Source organism: Manis pentadactyla, chromosome 13, assembly GCF_030020395.1.
Source record: "Manis pentadactyla isolate mManPen7 chromosome 13, mManPen7.hap1, whole genome shotgun sequence".
In the NCBI taxonomy this organism is placed as follows: Eukaryota; Metazoa; Chordata; class Mammalia; order Pholidota; family Manidae; genus Manis; species Manis pentadactyla.
In genome coordinates, this window is record NC_080031.1 from 49,295,284 (window position 1) to 49,312,895 (window position 17,612).

Consider the following 17,612-nt stretch of genomic DNA (forward strand, 5'->3'; position numbering starts at 1 on the left):
AATAAAATATTATCAAACTGAATTCAACAGTATATCAAAAGGATCATACACCATGACCAAGTGGGATTCATCCCACGGATGCAAGGATGGTACAACATTCGAAAATCCATCAAGATCATCCACCACATCAACAAAAAGAAAGACAAAAACCACATGATCATCTCCATAGATGCTGAAAAATCATTTGACAAAATTCAACATCCATTCATGATAAAAACTCTCAGCAAAATGGTTATAGAGGGCAAGTACCTCAACATAATTAAGGCCATATATCATAAACCCACAGCCAACATTATACTGAACAGCGAGAAGCTGAAAGCTTGTCCTCTGAGATTGGGAACTAGACAGGGATGCCCACTCTCCCCACTGCTATTTAACATAGTACTGGTGGTCCTAGCCACGGTAATCAGACAAAACAAAGAAATACAAGGATTCCAGATTGGTAAAGAAGAAGTTAAACTGTCACTATTTGCAGATGACATGATATTGTATATAAAAAACCCTAAAGACTCCACTCCAAAACTACTAGAACTGATATCAGAATATAGCAAAGTGGCAGGATAAAAAATTAACACACAGAAATCTGTAGCTTTCCTATAAACTAACAATGAACCAATAGAAAGTGAAATCAGGAAAACAATTACATTCACAATTGCATCAAAAAGAATTAAATACCTAGGAATAAATCTAACCAAAGAAGTGAATGACCTACACTCTGAAAACTACAAGTCACTCTTAAGAGAAATTAAATGGGACACTAACAAATGGAAACTCATCCCATGCTTGTGGCAAGGAAGAATTAATATCGTCAAAATAGACATCCTGCCCAAAGCAATATACAGATTTCATGCAATCCCTATCAAATTACCAGCAACATTCTTCAATGAAATGGAATAAATAATTCAAAAAATCATATGGAAACACCAAAGATCCCAAATAACCAAAGCAATCCTGAGAAAGAAGAATAAAGTAGGGGGGATCTCACTCCCCAACTTCAAGCTCTAGTATAAAGCCATAATAATTAAGACAATTTGGTACTGGCACAAGAACAGAGCCACAGACCAGTGGAATAGACTAAAGACTCCAGACATTAACCCAAACATATATGGTCAATTAATATTTGATAAAGGAGCCATGGATATACAATGGTGAAATGACAGTCTCTTCAGCATATGGTGCTGGCAAAACTGGACAGCAACATGTAGGAGAAGGAAACGGGACCATTGTCTAAAACCATATACAAAAGTAAATTCAAAATGGATCAAAGACATGAATGTAAGCCATGAAACCATTAAACTCGTGGAAAAAAACATAGGCAAAAACCTCTTAGACATAAACATGAGTGACCTCTTCTTGAACATATCTCCCCGGACAAGGAAAACAGCAGCAAAAATGAACAAGTGGGACTATATTAAGCTGAAAAGCTTCTCTACAGCAAAAGACACCATCAATAGAACAAAAAGGAACCCTACAGTATGGGAGAATATATTTGAAAATGACACATCCGATAAAGCTTGACATCCAGAATATATAAAGAGCTCACACGCCTCAACAAACAAAAAACAAATAACCCAATTAAAAAATGGGCAGAGGAACTGAACAGACAGTTCTCCAAAAAAGAAATACAGTTGGCCAATAGACACATGAAAAGATGCTCCACATCACTAATTTTCAGAGAAATGCAAATTAAAACTACAATGTGGTATCACCTCACACCAGGAAGGATTGCTGCCATCCAAAAGACAAACAACAACAAATGTTGGCGAGGCTGTGGAGAAAGGGGAACCCTCCTACACTGCTGGTGGGAATGTAAACTTGTTCAACCATTGTGGAAAGCAGTATGGAGGTACATCAAAATGCTCAAAACAGACTTACCATTTGACCCAGGAATTCCACTCCTAGGAATTTACCCTACAAACGCAGCAATCAAGTTTGTGAAAGACCAGTGCACGCCTATGTTTATCGCAGCACTATTTCCAATAGCCAAGAATTGGAAACAACCTAAGTGTCCATCGGTAGATGAATGGATAAAGAAGATGTTGTACATATACACAATGGAATACTACTCAGCCATAAGAAGAGGGCAAATCCTACCATTTGCAGCAACATGGATGGAGCTGGAGGGTATTATGCTCAGTGAAATAAGCCAAGCGGAGAAAGAGAAATACCAAATGATTTCACTCATCTGTGGGGTATAAGAACAAAGGAAAAACTAAAGGAACAAAACAGCAGCGGAATCACAGAACCCAAGAATGGACTAACAAGTACCAAAGGGAAAGGGACTGGGGAGGATGGGTGGGTAGGGAGGGATAAGGGGGGGGAGGAAGAAGGGGGGTGTTAAGATCAGCATGCATAGGGGGTGTGGGAGAAAGGGGAGGGCTGTACAACACAGAGAAGACAAGTACTGATTTTACAACATTTAGCTATGCTGATGGACAGTGACTGTAAAGGGGCTTATAGTGGGGAGCTGGTATAGGGGAGAGACAAGTAAACATAATATTCTTCAGGTAAGTGTAGATTAAAGATAACAAAAAAAAAAGGAAGAAAGAAAAGGGCGATTACTCCATGATAGGATAAAACTAACTGTAAATCAACGATTAATGCATGATTTAAATATCCTTAATTTTGATCACATAAAGGGTGTCAGATGATTGGCTATGGAGGTACACTTTCTGATAATATTCCTTTCTCTTAAAAAAAAAAAAGCAGTTTTTGTGTGGTGACCTCCAATGAGTTCTACACCATGGTATAAAGGGCAGATCGAAGTGTGGGCTAAGAGTCTGTTTGTGTTTATACAGAGGATCAAAGCCTAATTTGGCTAAACAGAAAACGAACTAAGATACGATATGAGGAACTTCCAACATCAGCACTCTCTGGAAGAGTCATACCTGAAGATGATCATCAAAAAACCTTAACAAAGATCCATGCGATGCTGCAGTTGTAGCTGCATTCATCCCACTGGTTCCTGGACTTGCCATTGGAATGAAGAAGGAGATATCTAAGCTGACCTGTGGATACCGTAAAACAACAAATTTGACTGGATCTACACTGTTGGAACTCAACCAAGAATTAGGAGAAGTGCAAGTTGTAGCACTCCAAAATCTTACAACTACAGACTAGCTACTGTTAAAAGAACATACGGTATGTGAACAGTTTCCAGGAATGGGCTGTTTTAATTTGTCTGATTTCTCTCAGACTGTTCAAGTACAGTTGGACAATATCCATCATATCATAGACAAATTTTCACAAATGCCTAGGGTGCCTAAATGGTTTTCTTAGCCTCACTGGAGATAGCTGGTAATTATAGATCTGCTTTGGTTATGTAACTGTATCCTGTTATGTTAATGTGTGTGTGCAATTTAATTAGTAGTTTAAAACCTATACATGCTTATGTTACTCTACAAGAAGATATGTCAAAGAAATAATCAATCTTCCCATGTTGTTTTCCCTCTGCTACCTCTATAGCTTTTGATCTTCCTTCCTAATTACAACCCTTAAATAGAAATTGTGCCTCATATCGAATTTACCGAGTATCATAATTCCTCCAAGTGCTAAAGATACCTCAAGACAAATGCTGGGCATAGAAGCCACAGGGCATAAATCTGCAAAGAAGTAAAAGCTAACCTTTTCAAACAATATGGCTTCTCTCTCCCTTTTCAACTTTACATCTCCCTGTATGGCCCCGGTAGATGACTGGTTACCCAGAGATGGGTAAGATTCCTCAAGGGAGGAACAATATAAGACAGGCACAGTCGCAGGGGGGCCATCAGGTGAGAAATTGGGGATCAACAGAGGTGAGGCTTAGAACCTCTCCCCCCGTTTTGAGAGAAATCTTCTGCATCCGTGGATGTTTATTGCCCTTGTCTAGCTTGGATTAGCACATAGTCTACAGGCACACACCTGATCATCTACATTTGCTCTCTTACAACACTAAACTAAGTTTTCTACCTTCATCTTACATCTACCTACCACTTCAGCATTTTATTAAAAATAATAATAATAATAATAATAATAATAATAATAATAATAAAGGGGAAATGTGGGATCCACATATAAATCAAGTATAAAAATCAAAAGAATATTCATATTTGACCTGATTGTTTATAGTTCATTATGCATGATCAAAACCGAAAGTTTCTGTGATGACTGCCCTTGTACTGTTCACCATGTAAGAACTTACTCACTATGTAAGAATTTGTTCACCATGTAAGAACTTGCTCGTTATACTTCAGAAGATTGGAGACTGTTGAGAATTAGGCTTGGGGTTGATTAATGATTGTGCATTGAGTCCCCTATACAGAATTTTATTGTTAACAACCATTTGATCAATAAATATAAGATATGCCCTCTAAAAAAAAAAACCACCTTTAATCTGAGTTTTCATTTTTTATTTGGTAAATTATGACTTGCCTCCTAATATTTATTCTCTTGTTAATGACTGTTATGGGGTGGGGAGATGGAGCCCCCCCATATGAATATCATCAGCAAACAATACTTCCTGATGATTGGGTACATTTTGCACTTTCCCTTTTAGCTGGAAATATCGACCTGTTGAAGATCAAGTGAATGAAATGTTAGCTAATTTGATGTGCATACCCCATGTCATAACTATAAACAAGGTAGGAAACTGACCTGTACATTCCTATTTTGAGTGTGTTGAATATTTCCATGTTGTCTAATTAATACATTATTATGTCTTCAATTTAATATTTTAATATTCAGAAACAGTACCTAAACTTTGATTATATATTCACTTTTTTGGTAGGTGGACCAGCTCTCCAGATGACTCCCCCAGGAATGGAGCATTACAGTTACAGTTCTTGTTTAAAAAATAAGAATTATTTATAAAATTGAAATTATTCTTGAAATAAAAACACATTAAAAAGACCAAATAATTATTGCTCATGAATTCTCCTCACCAGTTTAATTATGTGCTTTAAATTAATGTTACAGTGAAATTAGCAACTATCTTATTCTTTAGTTCTATGAGTTTTATCACTTCTTTAGACTCTCATGACTGCCCCTGTCATAAGCATACACAACCATTTCCCTCTGCTATTCTATCAGAACCAGGCCTTCACACCCAGACCCCTGGCAACTGCTTGTCTCATTATAGCTTAACTTTTTCATCTGGAGAACGTCATATACAGAGGGTCAACAATGCACAACCTTTTGAGACTGCTTGATCCCTCGGAAAAATTATTTGTGATACAACCAAGTTGCACATATCAATAGTTCATTTTTTGTCTTACCTTGTATTCCCCCGATGACAGAAAGTGGAGCATCTTTCCATTTGCTTATTTACCAAGTGTATGTTGAATGAAGATTGGATGAACAACCTGTGACAACCATAAAGTGAAATACTACTTAAAAACAAAAAGGAACTATTGATATGTGCAACAACATGCGTGCAGTTATGCTGGAGGTCCTCATAGGTGAGGTCGTCCGTTGCCTGCCTGTCATCAGGGGCAGACTGCTGCGGGGCTGAGTGTGCTGGGCAGGGCAAGCGTGCCATGGGGACTGGGGTGGAGCCAATGGGGCAGGTGGGGAGCTGAGAGCTGGCTACCAAAAGCTTCTGGCCTACTGAGCTGACAGAGGCTAGGAGAGGCAGGAAAGCTTTGTCCACCCTCTCCTGTCAGTCAGAAAATCGGGACTACTGCTGGACTGAGCAGGTCACCCTGGGGAGGTCACCCTGGGCAGGTCAATAGGGAAGCCCCTGTGTTGGAGGGGCCACCAGTCAGGAAGCTGGAGTGTTTGGGGCTGGTTCCTGCAAGGGTCCACGCTGTCCAGTTGGGCTGAAGAAGGCCTGGGAAATATTGCCTGCCTTCCCTTCCTCCTCCAGACAGAGGTCCCTACGATCCCTGCCCCTCTGGCACACTTTCTGCTGCTGGTAAATCTTTCAAACTGTCACCACTGTGTTGTGTCTCAGCAGGACCAACAGAACATGCCTCTCAGCTCCCCTGATGCACCAGCTCTCCTGAGTGTCTGTTTTGCTTAGTCACCAAAGCCCAATGCAAAGTGGACTCATGTTCATGGGGCAGATATCCAGGTCCAGGTGAGCTGGGTTCCTGCATGTGTATCTCCTCTCTGCTCCATTCCTCTTCATCTTGCATGTGGGCAGGACAGGGCACAGGGCTTGGGTCTCAATCACTTTTCTGCCTGTTTACCCTTCACAGTGTGGTCCTCTCTTCTTGAGAAGGTGTAGACAGTGTGGTCTGCAGTCTTCAGGTCATTTTCAGGGTTAGCTGTATTTGCTGTAGTTGCTTCCTTGGTGTGTACATGGAGGAGGTTTTTGCCTTGCTTTATACAACTACACCATCTTTTTGCACCCCCTGTTTAGTCATAAGCCTTAGCTCCATGAGTCCCAGGATGCTGAGATTTATGAATAAATCCCCATGGGAGAGTCTTTCTTGAATTTTAAATTACCAAGATAATTCATTACAATACAGCACAGACAATTATCATATGCACAGTTTCATAGGAAAAGCAGTAAAACTACCAACAGGATAACTGATTTGTTATTAAAATATCTACTGTAAAACTCCTAAATTTTCTAAATTTGCATTTTTTAAATGGTAGTTACGTATTTTCCCTCCACCTTTCTTTTCTTTGATTTTGCTGCTTCTCCTGTCTTAATATCATGTATTTCTTCATCTTTCCTTCTTCCTATTCTTCCTTAATATCTCACCTCATTTGTCATTATTTTCATAAAGAATAAATTTTAAAAGATAAAATACTTTCAATAGAAGAAATCTATAGATCATTTTGGGTAGTTTGGACATTTTAACAATATGAATTATTTCAATCTATGAACATTTGATATTATTACATTTATTGGTGTCTTTTTACATGTCATTCTTTGAAATCTTACAGTTTTCAGTGCAGTGATCTTGCACCTCCTTGGTTAAACACATTCTAAGTACGTTCTTGAGGCTACTATAAATGGGAGCATTTTTCTTATACACAGTTCATATTCAGTGTATAAAATTGCAATTAATTTTTTTATCAAGATTTGTTTCATGTGAGTTTATTCAATTTACTAATAATACATTTATTTCCAGTAAAGGATTTTCTGTTTTTTATGTCATTTTTATATTTCTGTGGTAAAAACAAAAGAAAATGCATAAATCTTAGTGTATTATTCAATGAATTTTGCTATGTGATTGTATTCATGGAAGAATCTCCCAGATCAAGATACAAAATAATCTCACTATATTTTTTCTTCCACTTTTTCACCCATTTCCTCACCCAACTACCCAATGGCAAACATCTGTCTGTTCTCCATGTCTCTGAGTCTCTTTCTGTTGTGTTTGTTCATTTATTTCTTTTTAGATTCCACACACAGGTACAATCATGTGGTATTTGTCCTTCTCTGTGTGACTTACTTCATTTAGCATCATATAATCTCACCACCCATGTTGTCACAAAATGTCAACTGCACGATGAGATGTCACTTCACACCAATCAGTGTGGCTAATGTCAACAAAACAGAACAAAAAATGTTGGAGAGGATGTTGAGAAAATGGAATCCTTCTACCCTGGAGGTTATAATGTGAATGGTGAAGCCACTATGGAAAGCAGTATAGAGGGTTCTCAAAAAACTAAAACTACAAGTATGATATGATACACAAATGTCACTTCTGGGGATTCACCTGATAAGATAATCAATAATTTGAAAAACTTAGAACAGAAATGACTTTTTGAAGATTAGAAAGAAAATAGAAAATTCAGTAGAACTAACAGTTATTTAAAAGCCAAATTTGACAAACTTTTAGTGGACTAAGCCAAAAAGAGAAACTATTGAACTAAAACACATAAAAAATGGCAGAATGTATTACATTTCATATCCAGAACAACAATGGATCATAAGAAAATACTATGAAGTATTGTATGCCAACCAACTATATGTCCCATAAGGAAGAGATAAGCCCTACAAGTACATAACCTAGGAAGACTGAATCAGTAATAAATAGAAGCACTGAACAGACCCTTAATAAGTAAGAAGATTGAATCAGTAATCAAACATCTCCCAACAGAGAAATCACAAGAACCAGATAATTCCAATCATGAATTCTGTCAAACATTTAAAGCATTTAATGTTACAGTTAACATTTAATTAACTCAGACTTTTCCAAAAAATTAAAGAGGATGGAAACACTGCCAAAATAATGTTAAAAGCCAAGAATATGCTGATAATAATGCTAAATAAGGACACATCAGAAAAAATATTTGACCTATATAAGAGATGGATATAGATGTAAAAATTCTCCACAAAATATAAGCATATCAACATCAACAGAATATAATGATCAGGTAGATTTATATCTGGGATGCAAGGATAATTCAAAATATACAAATCCATAAATGTGATACACCACATTAACAAAATGAAAGAAAAAAATCATATGATCATCAAAATAGATACACAAAATTATTTGACAAAAACATTAATTTGTGATAAAAATAGTAAAAAACTTGGTGTAAAATCAATATACCTCAACACAGTAATGACCATAAAGAAAAAACAACACCCCAAATCAAAGTCATCAATGAAAATTTGAAAGTCTTTCCTCTAAGATTAGAAATATATAAATGTACCAACTATCATCAGTTCTATTCAACATAGCAATGGATATCTTAGCTAGGACAATAAGGAATGAAAAAGGAAATGAAAGGCTTTCAAGTAAGAAAAGTATAAATAATATTGTCTTTGATTGAAGATGATATGATCCTGTATCTAAGAAATCTTAATGAACACACCGTAAACTGCTGGAATTAATCAATGAATTCAGTAAAGTTGCAGAAAAACATCATTATACAGAGATTCAATGTTAACAAAAACATTAGCAGAAACATGTGAAAAAGAAATAAAGGAAACAATTCATAATATCATCAAAATCAACAAAATACTAAGGACTTAATTTATCCAAAAAGGGTTAAAGTTTTCATATTGAAAAACTACAAGACTTTGATGAAACAAATGAAGATAAACAAAACAATGTTGGAAAACTGTATCATACTGTTGGATCCGAAGAATTAATGTTAACATGTTCATATTACCCCAAAGCATCTACAGATTTAATGCAATCCTTTTCAAAATCTTAATGGCACTTTTCACAGAAATAGAAATAATTATCCTAAATTTGTATGGAGCCACAAAGACCCTGAATTGAAAAGACCTACCAATACTAATAAAAAGAACAATGCAAAAGGTATCACACTTCATAATTTCAAACTATATTGCAAATTTATAGTAAGTAGAAAGGTACTGACAAAAGAATAGATCCACAGACTAATGAACAGGAATTCAAAGTCCCAAAATAAATTCTCATATATATTTATGAACACATATTTTAGAAGGGAGCCAAATTTACTCACTGTGAAAGGACATTGTCCTCAAAAATGGAGTTGAAAAACTGGAGAATCACATACAGATAAGGAAATTGGGCCCCTATTTTACACCAGTTACTGAAATGAACTCGAATTCATTATACATGTAATTATAATACCGAAAATGTAAAACTTTTATAAGGAAACAAAGGAAAACAGCTTCTTGATATTGTTCTTGGCAATGAATAACCAAATATGACTACAAGCTAGAAATTTAAAAATAAATAAGCAACCACATCAAACTGAATAGTTATCAGCAAAAGAAACAATCCACAAAATAAAAAGGTAACCTACAAAATGGGATACATTTTTGCAAATCTTACCTCTGATAAGAAGCTAATGTCCAACATACAAAAAGAATGGATAAAATGCAATGATAAAAACAAATGTCATATTATTCAGCTGTAAAAAAGGAAGAAATCCTGCCATTTGCAACAGTATGAATGGCCATAAAGAGTATTATGCTAAGAGATAAGCCAGGAAAAGAAAAATAAATACATGATTTCACATATTCGTGGAATCTAAAAATAAAACAAATCAAAATAAACAAAAGGGTAGACTCATAGACACTGAGAAGTGACTGGTGGTTACCACAGCAGGAGGGTTAGGGTGGGAGAGAGGGGAGGATGAAGGGGAAAAATGGACACAAAAATTCTCAATCATTACAAAAACTATTCAAGGAAGTGGTAGTACAGCATAGAGAATATAATCAGTGATTCTGTAACATCTTCCTATGTTGACAGATAGTAACTGCACTAGCTGGGGAGAGGATGTAATAATGTAACCGGGGAACCACTGTAATATAGCAACTCATCCAGTTGAAGTATTTCATGATTTTAAGATCTTGAGTTCCATCAGTTTATGGAAATCATCACAGGGTACATACAAACACAATTCCCAAAAATTTGTTTGTAGTATAAAATTCTCAACTTTTTTCTTTTTTAAAAACATTTCCAACAAACCTTTCTATTATTGACCAAGACCATGAGCTTGGTGAGAGATACCCACTATTTCTGATAAAATGGAATTATTCCAGAGTTTTTGCGTAACAAAAATATAATAACAATATCACAAAGTATATTACCTTTAAATCAGTGGTAAAATATTGAATAAACATTTGAGTGGTACATGAAAAGAACAATTGATTGATTTTAATATGTATTATATTTTATGTGGTATTATAGTTAGTGTATCCCATATATTCTGTTTTATATGAGGAGGATGACACTTTTATATCATATGTAATTTTAGAGATACACAAAAAAAGAATAATAAATTTAAAAAATCAAATTTGTGGTAGTAAAGTAATATTCTTACTTCATTTCTTTAATGAGTTCTGCATGATTTTCCCCACACTACTTAAAATGAAATAGCACACAGTTGACCCCCCACTATAATGAACAGCTGTGTATGTTGTACAAGATGTTTATTAGGCCATTAATGAATTTTGGAGAGTGTAATCTACCCCAATGCACAACATCTCTACGCTTTTATACTCTAACTCCTCTGGTACAGGTACCTATGAACAGTCCATCATTTGGTAAGGTTTTGAAAGTTACTAACAGATCTGTGACACTCAAGAAGAAGAAATAACAGGATGTTTTAGAATAGTAAAATATCTCTCACTAGTGATGTTGGCACTTCACTTAGTGATAATGAAAAGACAGAGTGCACATAAGAAGACAGGCGGTCAAATGCTAGAAAGTAAAGCTATAATAAGAAATAGAGTGGGTGTACAGTAAATTTGATCACCAGACTAAGGACTAAAATGTGAAAGCAATTGGGATTTACAGCCTAGAGAAAACTATGGAGAAAATTATACATGATTCTATACTCAAAACAGTGCAGTAAATAAACAGTAGGACAGAGACAAAAAATTCTTATTTCCTGAGGTAACAAGAAGAGAGAATGGAATAAAAATAATGTGTCATCTCCACTCATAAAATATAGCTCTCTAACCATCCTGAGTGGAAATGCAGTATTCAATGCAAAGCAGAGTCTAATTTCATGGATTTTTGTTTGAAAACTTTGGAAAACTGATAACAAAAATGCAAGGTAATTGACAAGATACACATGTGTTTGTTTATTAAAATATTACTTTCTGTTTTGAATATAGCGAATTGAATTTGATATCTAAATTAGAGATACAGAAGATGAAGTGGTTCCTAGGAATGATAGGTGGAGTTAAGAATGGACAAGGTCACAAGAAAAGCGAGAGAAGCAGAGAAACATAGAGTAAGTTTAAGCTAAAACTGAAAAACAGGGAGAGAAATGATCATGTCAAAGAACCATAGCAGCATAAGAGGTCAATCAAGAGAAAGAAATAAAGAGACAATCTATAGATTAGATATAGATTTAGAAATAGCTATAGAAATGTAGAATGTATAGAATTAGGTTGGCATAAACATGGAAATTGTTAGTGTTGAGGTGGCCATATATCTTAGGATAGGCTCAGATTAAACTTCTTACATTAGTGTCATTATTAACTGTTCTCTGTACCTCTCGAATGTCTACTTTGGATTACAAATGTTAAGTTTCGTTTGGATAGAGACAGATATGTACATACATAGATACATATGACTAATGCTATATATATGTATCTATAAGCTTATATGAATATGTAAGTATGTATTTTAGACATTGAATAAAAATTATTGCAAGAATTCTTCTTATAAATCTATTCTAAAGAGAGCATTGTCATTCTGTTTTACTATTACAATTACAGTAAACATGCTCAGTGACATAAGACCCTGCTGAGTGCCCCTTTCACCTCCGTGTTCCTCAAGCTGTAGATCATGGGGTTTAGCATTGGAGTAATAACCCCATAGAGCATGGGGATGAGTCTATCTCTGGCTGGGGAGTGTTGACTAGAGGATGGACGGACATAAGTAAATGTAGTTGTGCCATAGAACAAACAGACCACCAGGAGGTGGGAGGCACATGTGGAGAAGGCTTTGCGCTTGCCTTCTACTGACTGGATCTTTAGGATGGTGGATATGATGTATATATAAGAGATAAAAGTGGTCAGGAATGCACCAATCCCCAAGACACCGCCTACCACAATAACAAGCATTTCTGCCATGTAGGTGGATGAGCAGGAGAGGGCCACCACTGGGGGGATGTCACAGTAGTACTGGTTAACCCGATTGGACTTGCAGAAAGACAGGCGGAAGGTGGACACTGTGTGGAGGAGGGAATTGAGAAACCCTGCTGCCCAGGTCCCACCTATAAGCTGGACACAGCGAGCTTTAGTCATGATGAGGGTGTAACGGAGGGGGAAGCAGATGGCCACGTACCGGTCATAAGCCATGACAGCGAGAAGGAAGACCTCAGTCCCCGCCAGAGCCACCAGGAAATAAAGCTGCAAAGCACAGCCCAGGAAGGAAATGCTTTGATTCCCAATCAAAAGGTTGTCCAGCATCTTGGGGACAGTAGCTGAAGGGCAGAATATGTCTAAGAGGGACAGATTGGCCAGAAAGTAATACATGGGTGTGTGTAGCTTCTTCTCCATCCCAATGGCCAAGAGAATGGCCCCGTTTCCCAGCAAGGTGACCTGGTAGATGATGGCAAAGACCACAAAGAGAGGATAGCGCACCTCAGGGAGGTCAGAGAGCCCCATGAGGATAAAGTGAGTCACGGTGGTGAGATTGTAGATGTCCATCTCCTCTCTCCACGGGGGTCTCTCTGGAGGGAAGGAAGCCATGAAACAGGTTAGAGAAAAAGCCAAGGGGTCTATTGATTAGAACTTTGTGAAGTAGTTGGTAGATGGTAGGTGACATATTCTATTCTTTCTATTTCAATTAGATATTTTGTTTTTTAGACCTACTGTTAAATCTTCTATACTCACTGTATTTCTGGAAATATGCATCCCCTGGTCTGTATCAAGAGGAAACCCACTGACACCCTAAGTTGATGTTTAAATATTCACCTCCTCAGTGACACTACTGGGGACCGCCCACCAGTGTTCGGGATCTCACAATTCAGTGGAAGCTGCTGGTGTACTTCACACAACTTCTGGGCCACTTGCCTTGTATTTTTTCATTGTTTTATTCAGCAACTCAATTCTAAGTACCTTGAATGTAGAAGCTGTGTATTGCTTAGTAAATTATTTTTAAAACAGTTAGCAACTAGCAGACATAGAGTAAAAGAATATCTATCTAAATAATTGTTAGGTGGAAACTCTTGTCAGAATGGTCTGGTACCTCCTCTGACATAGTGTTTCTATTAGTAAAGATAAATACATATCAGAATTTTTCAACTTCAAAATCATAATATTTAAGTATGGACATTATTATTTATTTCCCTCCAAGATTACTCTATAATGAAATTCAATTTGTCTGTCACATTAAAAATAAAGCCTGGTTGAATATTTCTAAATGTCATCCGAACAGGAAGCAAATATATCCGTATAATATTCAACTATCTTTCTCCTTAAAAATTGCATATTTGGCCATGTGTTTAATTACTTAAGGAAATACAGGTTTTGAAATTTGTATATGCTTTGACATGTTGATCTTAATTTTGTTTACTTTTCTCATTTGATTTTTCTGTATCTTAGTCCATATAACTGAAATGTTTTAAGACTATTTACAAAAATACAAATTGAAGACCTATAAATCAATATTTCTGTGTAATTCATCTGTCACTTTGGAAACTATTTTTTTAAATATAACACCTGTGGAATAAAAAATTCAAAAAGAAATAATGAAATTGAAAAATATACAAAAATCACTCTCTAAATTCTTCCCTTCATATTTATTTTACCTGTATGAAATTGTTAATGATTTCTTTGCTCAGATAAGATGTATAGTATAATATACATTTGTATAAAAAATACAAATGATACAGAATGATTTATTTACACAATGGAATGCAAATGTTTGTTTCCCACTCCTTTCCATGAAATATTTAAATGAAATATCTGAAACTACTTGGGAGATGTTATTATCTTTCCTTGAGCATACTGTAACATATCTGGGAAAAAATCAAATTTTATCAAAGATCTAAAACTCATGAAATTTAGGAAATAAATTACTGTAATAACCACAATACTTTTGGTTATTGTTATTCAATCAACAAAATATGCTTAATGAAAGACTGAAACAAAAAGAATCTGCAGCATCAGTTAGCACATTTTTAAATGTTAAGAATTCTACACAACTGTTCAACTTCAGTTTGTTTATATCTTTACATAATAATCTTTGAAAATGGAATATTATATTATCAAATTAAATAAGGGACTTTCTATTACAAAAAATAATATATTGATAGAGTAAATATTAAGCTCTATATTAAATACCAGTATTCAAGTTCTATGTTAAATATTAATTAAACTCCTATATTAAATATTACATTAAATACTAAATAGACTTGCAAATTCGAGTGTTTTTTTAAACAAGAATTATGAGTAATAAATCAATAACATCCTGATAAAAACAAATAAGCTGTTTCTACATCAGGTTACATAATCAACACACATCCTTAAAAAAATGTATTTTCCATAAGTTTTGTACTTTATTTACATTTTTAAAATCAACATTAAAGTCTGAGCGCACAAATTGCAGAATTTGTTTTTTGTTATTTGGGGAGGTAACTTTTACTCATATTGATGATATCCTCCTTTTATATCAAACATAATTAAATCTTATGTATTTGACATTTATTTAGATAAATGAGTGGTATTTTGTTAACAATATATTGCTGAGGAAGAAGTTCTATAACCTTCCTTATTAACTAACCCAGGAAACTGGACACACAGTTCAAAATCATAAAAATTCTCAAGAATGTCTATCTTTCATGTGCGTTGTGAGATTACTTGGTGCAAATGTGAGCATGTGAAGTATATAGGTTACTATCAGCTTTTTATCATAAACAGCCAAATATAAAATGGGAATTGGAAGTAAGAATATATGACTAGGATTAGATGTCTTTTGGAAAGCACTCAGAAACCAGGCTTCCTTATTGTATATATGACTTACTCTTCTGTATATGGTCAAATCCAAATGATGAGATATGAAAATTTTCTTTTTTTCCTTTAACTTCAAGTTTCCACTATGTAGAAAAAAATAAAATTAGTTATTTAAGCAAAAAATATCAATGGCAAATCTTAGATCTTAGTGTTGCTCATAATGAAAAATTTATTTAGCACACCAAAATTAAAGAAACATTACATAAAGTTTTCTTTAAAAACGGGAGAATTTTTCCCTTAAAGCTACATAGTAAAGGATGAAATTCTATAACTCAGTTTTTAACTTGATGTATTGATAGATAATAAACTAAAGGCATCACAAAAGCACTTTTAGTTTAATCATTCCACATGTTATGTGACAACCCTGTTTCCCGCTAGGTTTCAAGTACACCATTTTCTAGGAAACAGACAATCAGAAACATTCATTGGAAATAGCATCATTTTATATATACAGGTTTTGGATTCACATTTGTGTGGGCATGCATTTTCTTAGGGCTGTAATTAAACATTATTAAGAATTTACTTAGACAACCACTATATAGTATTTTTAATTCCTCACTTTATCTTACCCATATAGTATTCAGATTTATCTAGTTTCTTAAATGTGTATACTTTCATAATATATTTACATATTTGTAAACATATAATTATCTATCATAGCTCTAAAATTCTGAAATTGAATATACAATTTCTTGCCTTTTCAGTTTCAGAGGATTCATGACTGATACAGTGTTTCAATAAGAAGAAAATATACAATCTGGCAAAGAAACATCATTAGTGAATTAAAATTAACTTCTCATTCATATACAGGCCACTTGTATTGTTTAGAATTTTCCCTTAGGAATTAAAAAATAACAAGGAACCTGGAGGGAATATTCTTTCTTCATAAACCTAAATTACTACAACCTATAATGGGCAGTTATTAATATAATGGGAACTTCTTTTATAGTTAATTTATTGTTGGTTAAAGATAAAACTATATTGTGGAAGAGTGAAAATTTTTTTCTTGTAATAATCTGGAGTAAGAAAAAATAAATTTTTTCCAGGGCCTACAGCGTCAGACAACAATGAAAAATAAACTGACATTATTAGAATATTTTCTGTAATCAGATGGATCTTAAATACAAGTATGATTACAATTCTGACCTAGTATAAATTTGCATTTTTTCTGTGACAGACAGGAAAACTCTATTTTTTCATTATTACACACACTTATCTTGCTAAGACTATTTTCCATCCATGTGGTACAATTTTTATTTAGAACAATTTAGACTAAAAATGAATGGAATTTCAAATTTAACCTATGATTAATACACTATTTTCTTGCAGTGCGAGAATACAAGATGTTTGCATTTAATAAATCCAGGTGAAATGTATATAGATGTCTGTAATGGCATTTCGATTTTTCTGTGACATTGTCACCTATCAAAATAAAATATTGGGAAAAATTACACATGGATCATCAGAAATTACACAGTGAAAAATCATTTTAACCCTTTCCCTTCATGCCCACATCCATACTTAACCTCCCTATTATTTTGGAAAGAGCAACAATTCTTTACACCATTGTTTTATTTTAGCAACATTCTATTTTCATTTAAGCATAATGTTTTGTCTATAAGGAATTTTAAGTTTCCCTTCTTTCATTTTTTACATTTCTTTACTCAATCTGAAAGATTTGTAATATGTTTTAGGTCTCTACATGGTTTCTTTTGTACTTTATTAAACAGAGTTTTAATATCAATTGCTTTATGTGTTTCTTCCACCCTTAGAGACTTTGGAAAGTAGAAACAGAAAACCTGTTATAAAGTAAGGGAAAATGCTTTTACAGTTCCTCCCGCATCCTCTAAATCTTATACCCTCTTCTGATGGAATTTGTTTTATTATTGTACTTATTGGAATTTATAATACTCTTTAACCTAAGCACACTCCTCAAATGTCACTTTATTAAGCACAACTAGAGGCTTTTCTTCTTCCAATCTAAAGAAGGGCAGAGGTGAAGTGCCATCTCCAGACATCGCCGTGCGCCTGGGCTCTGTCAGGCCCTCAGTGTTCTGAGCACACAGCTCTGATTCCCAGGAAGCAAAACAGGCAGGGCCCCTCCGACCATCCACGGAGAGCTCCATATCTCTGCTCTATCAAAACGTAGAAAATTCTGACAGTGTTAATCTGTGTATGTGTTGTGCTCGATACTGGAGCTGGACGAGCCCCTTGCTATCACACAACTTATATTCTGTGCAGAAGAGAGGCAGTA

General features: G+C 34.9%; 1 protein-coding gene across 1 annotated transcript; it reads right to left on the minus strand.

The window, feature by feature from the left end:
* Nucleotides 1-12,124: 12,124 nt before the first annotated feature.
* On the minus strand, nt 12,125-13,051 carry LOC118935022 (olfactory receptor 5V1-like). Its single transcript, XM_036931027.2, has one exon. The coding sequence runs from the start codon at nt 13,049-13,051 to the stop codon at nt 12,125-12,127; it is 927 nt and encodes a 308-aa protein (XP_036786922.2).
* Between the last annotated feature and the right edge of the window lie 4,561 nt (nt 13,052-17,612).